General features: G+C 43.1%; 1 protein-coding gene across 1 annotated transcript in view; it reads right to left on the bottom strand.

Moving 5' to 3' along the window:
• foxo3b (forkhead box O3b) overlaps window positions 1-12,735 on the bottom strand; it is a 43,327-nt gene extending 30,592 nt beyond the window's left edge. Inside the window, exons 1-2 of the mRNA XM_005730992.2 lie at window positions 12,414-12,735; window positions 11,351-12,071 (exon numbers count right to left, since the gene is read on the bottom strand). Coding sequence (XP_005731049.1) covers window positions 11,351-11,908 — 558 coding nt within the window. The 5' untranslated portion in view covers window positions 11,909-12,071; window positions 12,414-12,735. The remainder of the gene's footprint in view (window positions 1-11,350; window positions 12,072-12,413) is intronic.
• Between the last annotated feature and the right edge of the window lie 1,160 nt (window positions 12,736-13,895).

A 13,895-nucleotide genomic window follows, 5' to 3' on the forward strand; every position in this document is an offset into this window, starting at 1 on the left:
AGGGAAAACCAAAGTGTGAGGTATGAAGCACGTATGACCAAACCAACAAATGAGAGGTGGTGAGTGGCTTCAGTGGCTTACAGATTCAGTTTTGCACCGCTTGTGCACCGCCCCAAAGCAGATGGATTCCAGTTAGTAAAGAGTGCCTCGAAGAAAAATGTCTAATTGAAATTCTATCCCTTGTGTGTTTCTCTCTGCCCTCGCAGTTAGCCTCTCATGCAACCAGGGAGGGGGGTTCAGACATCTGATACTAGTGAAAAACATAAATGACACAAGACAAACAAACGTGTTTGTGTAAAATGTTTAAACATGTCCAGATGCATAAATGTAAAGAACTGAATACAAAGAGACACACACTCTTTGATGTAACCTCAGCTGCTGCCATCAGCCTCGTCTTTCTGTGTCAGTGGCTGAAGCAGGCTCAACAATGGCTCGCTTTCATCCCACAGTAACATATCCACACACACATACGCACAACCTCTGAAGTGCTGGGCCATTGTTGTGACTTCATGACAAAGATTGAGACCCTGGGGCCCACTGGAGCCCGAACTGCCAACCACTCGCATCTTAGTTGGTACATATAGCGCACACACACAATAAGGGACCATATTTTGTGTGGGGAAATTGCTCTAGGGACATTATGGGAACTATTATTGTATCCCTAGAAAGAACTGAAAACATCATTCCCTAATTTTAATGATGCATAGAGGATGTGGAACATTGGAGCCCAGCATGTGTACAGCAAGACATCCCAGGCTGTGTAATTCATACCAGAAACTGAGACGCTTTGCATGTGTGACTTCAACCTATAGAGTTACACAGAGACAAAAGAATGCTGTGTGTCTGCACAGAAAGCCTGTGGGTTGAACAGGTGGCTGGCAGGATGGCTGCTTGATGCCACTCTCAGGCTTTGCTTATCAAATCTGGGTTATCAAGTCTCTGTGGTTGGAAAGCCTCCACAGCATGTGAAACTGCACCCTGGCCGGACCAAATGTCAGCACACTTTCTCACTATGAGAACTGTTTTCATTACTGTTTGATGCTGTAGTCACACTGAGTAAAACAGTCGCTGGAGACTGCGGCACAAACAAAATTATTGCGATGATGTGATGTGATGACCTCTGAAATCGCTGTGGACAAAGTCTGCGTCCTCTCGCAGTCAGCTGCCATCTTCACAGTGACATCGGTGCCTCAAGATGGCGATAAAACAGCAAGAAGGCAGAGTCAGTCTGCTATCGCTTTGCAGAGGACAAGTTGGCAATCAAATGCAACCTGTGATACGTCTCGTCTTGGGACCCTTTATGTAGGAATATAACCGGAATACAACCAGTCGTCAATTAGTTGACCAGTTGGTCACCGCAACTACTTGCAATGAGTGTACAACAGCAAATATCCAATGCAGTAACCGGGCAATCCCTTTACTAGCTGCTCAGAGGTTGATGTTTTTACTCTGGTGTGACTGAGACATAATATACGGATTCTTTAGGTGGAAATAGTTAAATTTAGTGGTTATGCTGAGCTTTCACTGGAATAAATTACTTTTTTATTTAAATAACATTATTAGTGATTTTTTTAAACATCAGACAGGATGTTTTATCATAATTCAAAAAAGCAAAAACGCTAAAATTGTACAGACGTACTCCAAAATGTTACAAATTTACTTCAAGCAACCAACCATCTCATAGCTAATCCATAACAGGTTGCTTTACACTGACATAAACCGTTAGTGATTTCTACTCTAAATACAAGTTGAACAGGTTATTAGACAACAAAGAGATTTGCTGGATGTGTCAAATCGGAATTCAGTTACTTCGTGGGCACTAGCGCTGAATATTGTTAGTGTACTTTGATCAGTTCAGAGTCTTCCGAGTGGAAAGTACCTGAACTATTTTCTTCTATGGTTATGACAGACACTGAGCTAATATATCACACCACTGAGAGCTAGTCATAATCACTTTGTCTTATTCTGTGACTCACACTTTTGCAAACATGTGATACATGCTCGTAGACACCTAGATACACACACAAACACATACACACAGGTGGGGCACCTGAATGTAGCTTGATTGTGGCTTCCAAAACACTTAATCTAAGGTAATCCAGGTTTAATCTGCTGTTATCACTCTTACTGACACAGAGGGGTATGAGTTGTGGCTTCTTTCTTCTCTCTTTCTTTCTTCTTCTTCTTCTTCTCGCTCCTCTGCCACAGAAAGCTTTATTGTACTCAATTAAATGTTAATCAGGAACAGTAGCTCATCCTGTCCTTTACAGACTTGATGATGCCAGATAGGTGGAGCGGTGTGATTGAAAGAGACAAGCTCAGAAGAAAACTAATTAAAGTTTAAAAGCCACATTGGAGAGCCACATTCAGAAATGATAACTTCAAACACGCCTCAGGCAGATATCTGTTGAGAGAGCGCGGGTGCGGGTAGCCTTACCTGCTAGACACACATTGCTGTTTATAGTACCCCTCCCCACATACACATCTAAAAATACATAAAAAGTCAACACATAAGCCACTGTGTGTTTATTAGTAGATGTTGGTGTGCAGGATGGCGAAGGGAGTCGATTATAGAGGAGGAGGAGGCGACGAGAGAGAAGGGGCCCTCTTTAGCAATGTGGTTATCAGAGAAACTGAAATGTAACGCCACAGCGGGAGGTACATGCATGCTGACTCTGCATGTGTGTGTGTGTGCGTGTGTGTAAGCAATGTGTTCACTAGGTCACCTTGTTATCAGCTGTCACCCAAACTGCGAGTCTTACCCCCCACCTGAAAGACAAGTTGTCGGGTGCTATGGAGACAGATAAATAAACCCCACCCCTTGCCCTGTTGGTATGCAGGCCTTTAAGCATGCACGCACGCAAATGAACGCACGCGCACGCCTACAGCAGCTGGGCTGATAGCAGCCCTTTGGATAGTCATTAGCTATATTCTTGACTGCCCAGCAAGACTTCCTTTGCTCCACTGCTCTTTTCCTGTTTTCTAGAAACAAAATATTTCCTTTCTTGTATTCAAGCCCATTGTTTTGCATGCTGTGTTCATATATAAATCAACTGGATTACAACAGATTGAGGAGGAAGTCATATTTTGATGCACATCACTTCAAGACATTTGGAAAATAATTTTATTCACCAAAACTGATGATACATGTAAGCAGTAAATACACAAGTTGGGCCAGCTGCTAATGAGCTTATTTAGAAAGAGCAAACTGGGCTAAAGGGGATGTATAAATGCTGTTTTCCTCCGTGTCTTATTTCTTTTTACAGAGCCAGACAGACGGTGTGTCTCAGAGCGGCATGTGCATTTTCCAGACTAGCGTTTCTGGATTCTATCTTGAACCTTCCTGCTCAGACTCTGACCTAGAAAAGTGCTTTGGTTAACCTTTCCCTCGGGAGGTTGAAGGCAAGAGTCAATTACAGAACAGTAGGGCTGGAGCAGGAAGACAAGTAATGACATGCTTTCAAACTTACTGTACGAGATTTAACTGAGGCCGTTCAGGTAAAAACTAATGTTTAACCACCAGATAAACCACTGCAGAGTCAGGTTTTGTTCCTAGATGTTAAAATACCTGCATATGTGGACATTTTTGATTTCTTTTTCTTGGAACTTTCTTTATTTAGCAGCTGGCGATGACTCTTGCAACTTCAGCTGTGCACTTTGCTGCAGTTATCTGGCTGAAACACCAGTTTTGTGCACTAACAGTTGGAAAAAGATCAGTGTAATCTGATGTCGTATAAACTGCTGAGCAAATGTTTTGCAGCATGAGGGTTCCGCGATAGCAGCGTCACAAATGTGATTCAACAGGCTCTGGAAAGAACCTGCAACACGATAGCTGCAGTTTTATAAAGCGACGAAGAACTTAAAATAATCCTCTGGGAAAATTCCACCTGTGATTGTTAGCACGCCGGCTGTGGGAAATAACTGTGTTATAACTGTAACACAGCCAGTAATAATCAACAACACTAACGAAAAATGAGACCTCTTAAAAGCGTTTGAGGGAACAGCTAAAAATGAGGATAAATGTGCTCATATGCAATCTTAACAAAAGCTAGATAAGATAAATTGATACCATTCTGTTGCCTGTAGAGTAAATATGCAGTTGAACCAGGGGCCCATTAGTTGAGCTAAGCATAAACACCAGCATCAGTGGGAAAACAGCTGTCCTTGCTCTGTCCAACGGGAACAGAACCCACTCACCACCTTGTCTAAAGTCCATTAATTAAATATATGTTTGTGTAATCCTGTTCAAAAGCTGAGGAAACACCCAATTTTTTGTTGTGTTGAGATATAGCGGAGGTCTGGACACAGATACTGACAGAGACTCTCAGCACGTTGACGTTAAAGGGCTTGGACACACAGACTGTATATAAAAGATGGACATAGCAGCCATGACATCACCTCTTGGACCGTTTTTCAGACTGGCTGCAAGCAAGGTTGGATCTGACTGAGAGGACGGGGGATGCTTCACACATATACAACAGCAAACTCTCAATCACAACCGAGTTCTGCTCCAAATCACAACTTTTTTCTCATCCTTTTAGGGTCTAACTGGGACTATAGTTTAAAGGTCTGCACACAAAAGGCTAGGCAAATATAGTGCCAGTCAAAAGATGTTGGGGTGATGGTAGTCAACATATCACCCACCCCTAGAGTAATTTTATACCAATGTGTGGTGCCCTTGGTGTGATGCCAAACAGCATTGTACCTGCAATGTCCGCTAGTCGTGCACCTCTTAATATTTGTAACCTGGATTTTTGAACCGCTGCTGCCACAGCTGGCTTGAAGACTCAGGTGTCGGTTTTTACCCCTGTTTTATTGATATATATCAGTACAGAAGTTTCAAAAAACCTTTGAGTATAAATGGATGTGGCTGTGTGATCGCATTACATCTGGCACGTGAAGCAACCAAACCGGCAGGTACACTGGAGCCTTAATCCCTTACTGCATGAGGTAAAATGCTGAGTCAAACCAAGCCCTCATCTTCAACCTGCAATTCGTGTGTAGGACACATGTGTTTGTATTTTAGATGTTATCAATAACTGGGCATGTGCAGGCATGTGTCTGTTTAACACATGCAAAACACATAACACACACACTATGACCGGTCTGCTTCCAAAATCCAAGCCTTGTCAAAACACAGGTGGGCTCCACTGAGGTTTTAGGACTATTCATTCGTATTATAAAACCTTGAGTGTCTCAAAAACAGAGTTGCGTTACAATAATGGCCACCAAAAAAAAAAAAAAAAATACTCCCTTGATATTGCCTTGACTCCTTCTTGTCTTTTTTTCTTAATGAGAGGAGAGGACCGAGATTTATCTCCATTCATTAGAGCCCACAACAGATCTCAAGAGTTGCGCTTCAGAGGAGCAGCGGCAAGCTACAGGGGAATGGCTTGTTTTTGCTCACCACGGTGTTTTACATCCAGACAAATGAGGGAGCTGGCAGGAAAATAATGAGGGATGGAGTGAGGGTGAGAAAAGGAGAGCGGACTAAAGAAGAGGAGTTCAAGCAATGAAGGAGAGACTGAAATGGTGAGAGAGGGTTCGCCTTTAGCCAAGAACAGGCCCTTAAAAATTAATATGGTGATCTGAATTCATCCCAAGTGCACTGAATAATTGAGAAGTGTCTTTGAGGAGAACAGATCGTTCTGAGGGTGACATGGGTGGTGAGGATCCAGAAAATTAAGAGAAAAAGAGAGAAAGAAATCAGAAAGTGTGCTTTTTTATTGTCCAGCCTCCTTAATGTTCACACAAAGCTCTCTGGAGACTTCAAAATGTGCTTCTTTCTGTGTGTTTCATAGGCCTGACTAATTATGACAGAAAATCTAAAGAAGAATACAGGTTTTAATGCAGAGTCAGATGGATAGACAGATAAGGTAATGAAAAAGAAAGAAAAGCAGATGCTGGCACTTGTTGACGTACAAGCGGCCAAAAGTATTTGGACACCTTTGTTATCTTACATCTGTGAGTTTTTATTATTGTTTCCTTGTTCCACTGAAAGGGGAATCCGAATGCTTCGGCACACAAATGAATACAAGACTATAATAGCGCATAACCTTGCAATATAGTTTGGGAAACACCCTTTCCTGCCAAACCACGTCTTTAAATCTGCAAGTGCAGATATTTTTGCGAGTACAGTGTCAGAAAACATCTGCATTTGGAACAGCTGAAAATGACAAATACAGAGTGAGTAAACCAAAATATAAAAGTTGTACAGCTAAGCAATGCCCTCAGGCTCACTACACTCTCTCTGTAAGCCAATGGGGGCTCCTATTTTGCATTGTTTTCTTGAGGTAGCTGATTATGGCCTCTTTAAAATAACACGTTTGGAAACTGACTTTACACTGACTCCAAGCCAGGTGTTATCACCCATCCTCTCCCACCATCTCACCCATGAGCTTATATGGATTGATTTCCCAGTTGGTCTTGCAGCATAATTTCTCCCATGACTTATGCAGAAATTGCATATGGATATGATTTTGATTTGTCTGCATACTTTTGTCCCTTTAGAATGATTTTCAGATGCACATCTAGATGGGAAAAAGCTGCTTGGGCCTTTTAAAGAAGATGTTCCCATAGATTGGAAATGGAACTGGAACAGAACCTGGGGGTTTCCTGCACACCGAGGTTGACTGCTCTGGAAGACGCTATTCACACTTGAGGGGGAGCCTGAAGCTGGTGTGTTCCTACAACCCATTGTCCCTTTCGTCTTACGCCCTTCCTTGGGGAATCACAGCCAGAGGGCAGTTGTAATACCCCAATTTAGAGCAAAGCTTGTTAATTTTTTTTTTGCTTCACTTCCTTCACATTGGTAATTTCCCAGCTCCATCTGAGAGGACTTCAGATTGTGCTCCACATACATACAGACACATACACACACCACCCATTTCTCCTGTCTAATCTTTTTTGGTATTCTCCTTCAGTATTATGAGAGTTTCTTTAATATCCCGTCATCAACCTCAAAGAGTGCTTAAAGCTGAGGTAGGCCACATGTTTTTCCTCTGGCTGGACAAAAGAAATCCTTAATAATACAACTGTAATTTAAGTGGTCTGGGAGGGAACTAGACTCGTTTGCCTCCCTTGGACTCTGGTTTTAGGCTTTAGAAAATCCAGCCCTATTACGAGAGACTGGTCAATCACGTCTTTTCAGAACAGATCAGGTGAGTAGTCATATAAAAGGTGAAATAAAAATAACAATTTTACTATGGCATGCAGGGTTTCAGCTCATATCAAGAACTATTTTCACTATTTTCTGGTGTTTTATTTGATTTGCTGTTTCTAGAATTCGATCTGCACTCAAGCTGGGCTCCTATCACCCAAATAAATCTCATCCAACACTGGAATAATGAGCAAGGAATGAAAAGTGAAGAAAGCTGTATTTTCCCCCTACTTCCCCTTTTCTCCACCTTGTCCCGCTGTAATAGAAACAATAAATAATTTCGGCTCCAAAGAATCAACTGTTTCGGAGTGCCTGGATAATCAAACACAGGTTTTTGTAACTCTCTTTTCCGCACAAAGTCAGATGGTCTAATGTGTAACGGTTAGGTCGGGAGCCTGTTTCTATCCCTGCGTGTGTGACTGTTGCAGTTGTTCTGTAGATGAACCTGTTTTCTTTTCTCTTTGTAGAGTGAGAATCAGATAAGGTGCCTTTAACTCATGTGGTTGTGACTCAGTGTTCTGCGGTTTCAGCTGAACGTGAAGTCTCTCCAAGTATCCATCAATTATCCAAGGACTTTAATATTTGTTTAAAGTGTGTTGCAACCATAAGGATCTTAAAGACTAACATAATTTAATCAATAAAATTAATTTCAGATCCCCGTATTAATTTACAACTCCTGAACTGTTTCGATAAGCCCGAACATGACCAGACAAATGCACTAGATATGTCTCAGCATGTCTGTGTGGAAATGTCTGGTCTAACCCTATTTAAAAAAAACACACACAGACAAGAGCTTAAGCAATCAGCTTTATATCAGATGGTGATAACCGTACTTTATGTGCAGTGTAGCTGTTACAACCTCTTAACCTTAATTACCAATGTGACATAACTAGGGCTTGGCCTGTGACGGGCAGCCATTGGGAACAGGGAGCCTATTACAACGAGGTTAAGTAACACTGGAGCACAAAGTTCACTGCAGCTCAGAATACTTGCGTGTACTTGCACAGAAATACACACAGGTGCACCTAATCTTTCGTTTATGCAAACAACACGCACACACACACAAACCCAGTGTTATGCATGTGCATGCATGTGTGCTATTTTGAGATTCACTCCCCCGCCATACCAAAGCTTTTTAACACACATTTCAGCAACTCTGAACCAGACCACCCCCACCCCCACCACGACAGAAACCTTGCTGAGAAACTGCAAAATATACTGGTTCAGTCCAAAAAGTTAGGTATATTTGGTCTAGCACACTCAGGAAAAATGCTCATTGGATTCTGCTTGAGGGCAAAAAGACTAGTATAGAATTTTTGATAAGAATAAAGAAAAGATAACGTTTTTCTTTTAACTTAGGAAATGAAAACTTGTTTTCAGTGTCTAAGAACAAGTTAATGACAAATGGTACATGTTTCAGGAAAAGAACATCCAGTTTCCGTCCCCGATTAAAGACAATCTAAGGTAATAAAAGCGTTATTGTTGGCTATCTGCTTTTACTGAGGCTGATGGTTAACTGAGAAAGACATGGAGCACAATGTTGTAGGTGGGAACCTGGAGAGAGACCTCAGGAGGATTACTAGGATTTGCTCAGCAAATCTCCTCAACAAAGGTGCCCTGGGTGCATGAAACTGTAGGTGTTCAAACCTCTGTGTGGAGGTGAAACCTAAGAGCAAAGGAAAGGGACTCTGAGGTCCCCATGCAGAGGCAGTCCTCTGAAAACTGGGCTCTGCAGGCTGTCTTTAGTTTCATGGGTTTTTCACTAAAGCCTTAGTACAGCTTGGGACATGCTCAGGCCTTAATGCTGAGAAGCCTGCTCATTATTTCAGAGCTGTAGAAGTGTCATCCTTTAAAATTCCAGTGTTATTGAATCACAGATTATTTCAACACAGATTTCAATAAAGATTTGGTGAATCCCTGCAACATGTTTAACTTTTTTTTCTCCAGTTTGAGACGTTTTGTGTAACACTTTGAATAACTAGATTCCTCTATGAAGGAAAATGATCCCAGCTGTGGACGTACACCTAATGAACTTGTGGCTTTGATAAACATCACCACCCTGCAGATGGTATTTTACATCCCTAAACGCCACTGGAAGTAAAGCCCAAGATCAGCTGGAATGAATGGCCTGTATTTGTGTAGCACTTTCCTAGTCCCTAAGGACCCCAAAGCGCTTTACACATTCAGTCATCCACCCATTCACACACACATTCACACTGGTGATGGCAGCTACATTGTAGCCACAGCCACCCTGGGGCGCACTGACAGAGGCGAGGCTGCCGAACACTGGCGCCACCGGGCCCTCTGACCACCACCAGTAGGCAACGGGTGAAACGTCTTGCCCAAGGACCGAGACTGTCCAAGCCGGGGCTCGAACCGGCAACCTTCCGATTACAAAACTCTCTGTTCTTGAAGTCTGGAAACCTGCAAGCACAAACCACTTTATCTAATTTACTACCACGGCTCCAGCACCAAAACACATTAAATGGAAAGTTTTCCTCAGCATCACACATGTAAACAAACCAGCACGCACAAGAATATGTTTCTGGTTAGTCAGTTGGCAAGTATCCTGAAGATTCCTGATCCAGACTTCTAATTTCTGTGTTTACCTTTGCTCAGGCTAAAAACAAATCCAATCTGATTCACAAAAGATGTTTTTTGGAAACCTCAAGGCACTCTTCCTAATGGCCTCAATAAACGTTGCTCACTGCTCATTTCCTAGAATCTCAAAGGATGTGATGGGTAGCATGACGCCGAGAGACACACTGGCCACTTGAATGAAATATGCCTGGTTAAAATAAACTGCACTACTCTGTATCACAGATCTGTGATAGAAAAAGACGTCAAAAGACGTCTGTTACAGCTAAAAGCAGCTAGAGTCTGCCTGTCTTATTCAACAAAAAGAAGAAAGAAGAAGGCATAGGCTGTGAGCCCCGGCCAAGATTTACTGACAGGACATGTGTAACACTAAACCTCTGACAGCTTGGCCCTCATGCCCGAAATTCCAGGAGTAACAGCCCTGCATGGTGACGGTGAACTCGGCCTTGATGAGGCTACACCCCGAACCATACCACATAAGAAAACTTGAGAAGGCCTGACAAAATATGGGCCCCCAAAGGACCGATCCTTCAGCTTATGGTGGGTGTTAATCTCTGCTCTTTGACCTTTTGTACTTCCCTCCAACGCCCTCTCTTTTTTCACAGTCCCCATATGCCTTTTCAGTCACCAGATCGATGCATAACAGCTCGCCCAAACTCAGGGCAGATCTTATGTAATTCCCCCATGGTAGGATCAGCAACCTTGGCAGTTGCCTACCTGACCCAGGAGACTGGCAGATCCCTGCCAAGGTTTACATAACAAATAGCAAACAGGGCAATGCCTCTGTGGTTACAATAACATAATGGAAATGTGTGCTATATATATATATATATTTTATCCAAGTGACTATCAAAGTGTCATTCTAGTATCGCAACCACAGAAAGACTGAATGGTTTCACTGAACCAACCACAGTGAGGTTTCATTGCAGAGGTTAGTCATAAAAGGAAGGCCTCGGGATTCAAATGTTTCCACAGAGCACTAGTGTTAAATTGTTATGTTTACATTCAGCTCCTTGGCCAAGCGGATTAGCTGCTGTTCAGTAACTGTCTTATATAACTGCATCATTCTTTGAAAGTCTTATGTTGCACCGCTTTACTCAAAATATGCCACTGTGTTTCCAGACAAACCGGTTCAAGTGTTCGTTTGCTCCATTTCCAGCCATCAAAGAAATATCACGGATCAGGAACTTGGAATTTTTCCAAGTCTTATAATGTTTTTTTGGAATAAGCTCCTCCTGTCACATTTTGTTACATTTAGAAGATAATTATGTAAAGGATTTACCAATCCTCATGCTGATTAAAGAGATTCGTGATCTTAAATGACCTTAAAAAAACCTGTGTTTTCTTACTGCTCTGTAATTTTTTTCCATTAGCATGATAATGAGAGGTGTAATGAGTGCCAGACTTCCCAAATAAATAGAAGCTGAAAGGGGGGGGGGAGGGGGGAATCTACAGTCTTGGCATAATTGAGTGCATGTGAGTGTCTGTTTGTGAGTGTACGTCAGTGGGTTTGCAAGCCACATGCTTTTTGTTTTTGTTTTGATGGAGGAAGGGGGGGGGGGCTGTTGGGCTGGATGGTGGGAAGACTCTTACCTTCCATCCTGCGGAGCTGTTGCTGTCGCCTTTGTCTTTGAAGTAAGGGATGGATCTCACCATCCACTCATAAATCTGGGACAGTGTCAGTCTCTTTTCTGGCGAGCTCTCAATGGCTTTGGTTATCAGGTCGGCGTAGGAGAGATTCCCCCAGGCGTTACGGCGAGATGATGTTTTCCTTGGGGTCTGCACGGCAGACAAGCTGCTGGGGTTCAGAGCGCCAGGGGTGGCCGTCGGGGAGTGTGTGGAGAGCGGGGAGCCACTGCTCTCCTGGCCGGGTGAGGAGAGCGCTCCATCGGCAATGGGACTGTTGCTACTCTGATCTTCTGCCGCCGCGCCAGAGCCATTGACACTGATGGCAGCCGCGGTGGCACTGTCCTCTTCGTCATCCTCTTCCTCGGGTATAATATCTGTGTCATTGCTCTCCGGCTTCACCGCGCTCGAGTCCGGTCGCGGCAGAGGCCAGGTGCAAGACCTTGGCCGCTTTTGGGGCTCAAAGTCCGGGTCTATAGCCACTTCCAAGTCCTTGAGTGTGTCGGGGAGCGGAGCCTCAGCCATTCTCTCCGGCTCCAATCACAATCTCGCCCCCGCTGCCAGATAATAAAGTTAAAGAACAAGAAATGGAGAGCTGTCAAAGTCGCATCCCATGAATGCGCGCTCCCGTCCTTTGTTGCTAATTCTATAGCAGATAAGTCCCGAGAAAAACTTCAGCTATTCACGCCTGGGAAGGACAGGAAGAAAAACAAGAATCAAACCCAAAGCACTTCGTTATAGAAAAGCAAAAAAGCATCAACGACAACAACAACAACAAAAAAGCCGAGTCTAGAAAACACAGTGCTAAATGTGTCAGTGAAGCCACACTAGTACTATTTAAACATGGCACCCCGTGATCTTCACTACATTTATAATAAAATACTACTTCACTAATACTACTTCACTAACAGAAGCTCTACGTATAATCCCCTCCTGCTGCAAGAATCTGGAGAGCACCGGCGGAGGAGAAAGTGCTAAAGCTTCCTTTCTCTGGGGCATAAATCTGTTACGAACACTTTAAATTAAATACCTTGCACCGCCGGTCACTTGATAGCACAGAAAACCTCAAATACAGAAAAGACTAAATCCCGGATTGTCCACAGCCACTTCCAGTTGCCATCTTGACTCTTTTCTCTTTCACTCCTCAAGTGCGCACAGCGATGTAAATGCAGACAGGACGCATGCAGGGCAAGTCGGTGTCGATGTGGAATAAGACTGCCACCTCACTCCGGGTTACTACTGTATCTCGATCTGCCCTCCACACACTGAGATACATACACACGCGCATGCATAGGCTCACACACACTCTTTACACACACGCGCGCACGCAAGTCGATTAAAGACCAGCCCTCTGGATCCTGCGCATGGGATCGCCTTTTAAAGTGACACTACAGTTATATCGGACAGCTGTATCTCTGCGCGCAGAGGAGGCTGGAACTAAAGATTGCTGCACGGCTGGGACACGTCCTGACATGTCAGTGAAGTGCAAAGAAATTAAAGGACACAGGAGGAGAAGGAAGAGGGAGAAACACTGAAGTCCTTAACATGTTTACTTCAGAAAGGATTTCACTGTTATTGGAAAGCTAACATATAGTTTCAGGAAATGGAATTTGTGGCACAACAGGTGCAGGTATATATATTTTTTAAAACGCAACAAGTTTAATGTCAGTTGCTTCATAAAACCTTATAAATTGTTACATTTATCAAGTTTTATATATGATGCAATATTAAAATTATTCGTTTTTTCGCCAAAACATATCTAAAACATTTATATTAAAGTGATATTTAAAAACATACTGATTTACATCCATCTTTAAAGTTAACTTCCTATTCAGTACTCAAAGTTCAGTGGCCGATTGTGCCTTTAATCAGTCAATCACGCCCAGACCACTCCCACTTTTGTAGTCCAGAATTACGTCATCCCTTCTAGAGATGAGGAGAGTAATCCTAGATGGTTCTCGGTCCAGTAAGTGATGCTCTGGGCCTCCATCCCCTCCTCCCCGCTGCTTCTCCTCCACCCTGACTGCTTCAAAAGAGCCTCGTCCACGTCTTTGTTTCACCGAGCGCGCGTGTTCGCCTTTCTGTGCAGGAATGCGCGTTCATGAAAGACTGAAGCAAAAACATCACTGAAGCATTACAGTATGGATTCATTACTTTATCTTTTCAAGCATTTGATCCAATAACACGTTACAATTTATGTGCTGCTTTCATTTGTTGATTTATCGCGTTTAATTTCTATGGCGTCATTGTCACATTTAAGGGTGAGGATATTGCTTCCACTACCAGTCAGATCATGCAAATAAACAATGTATTATCCATTTGCTGGCCTTTGAGTAAATCTCATCACAGTGCACAAGCATTAAGTATCAGTTGCTTGTTATTATTAACACTATTGTTTTACTGTGCTCAATGACACACATTTTCCCAGGTGGCCTGGTAGCCTACAGCTCACACACTCATCCACAGCAGCAGGCTAGAGTGTGTACTGTACAGAATTACACACACACACACA

This window comes from Pundamilia nyererei, unplaced genomic scaffold (assembly GCF_000239375.1).
Source record: "Pundamilia nyererei isolate P.nyererei 1_Seehausen unplaced genomic scaffold, PunNye1.0 scaffold00041, whole genome shotgun sequence".
In the NCBI taxonomy this organism is placed as follows: Eukaryota; Metazoa; Chordata; class Actinopteri; order Cichliformes; family Cichlidae; genus Pundamilia; species Pundamilia nyererei.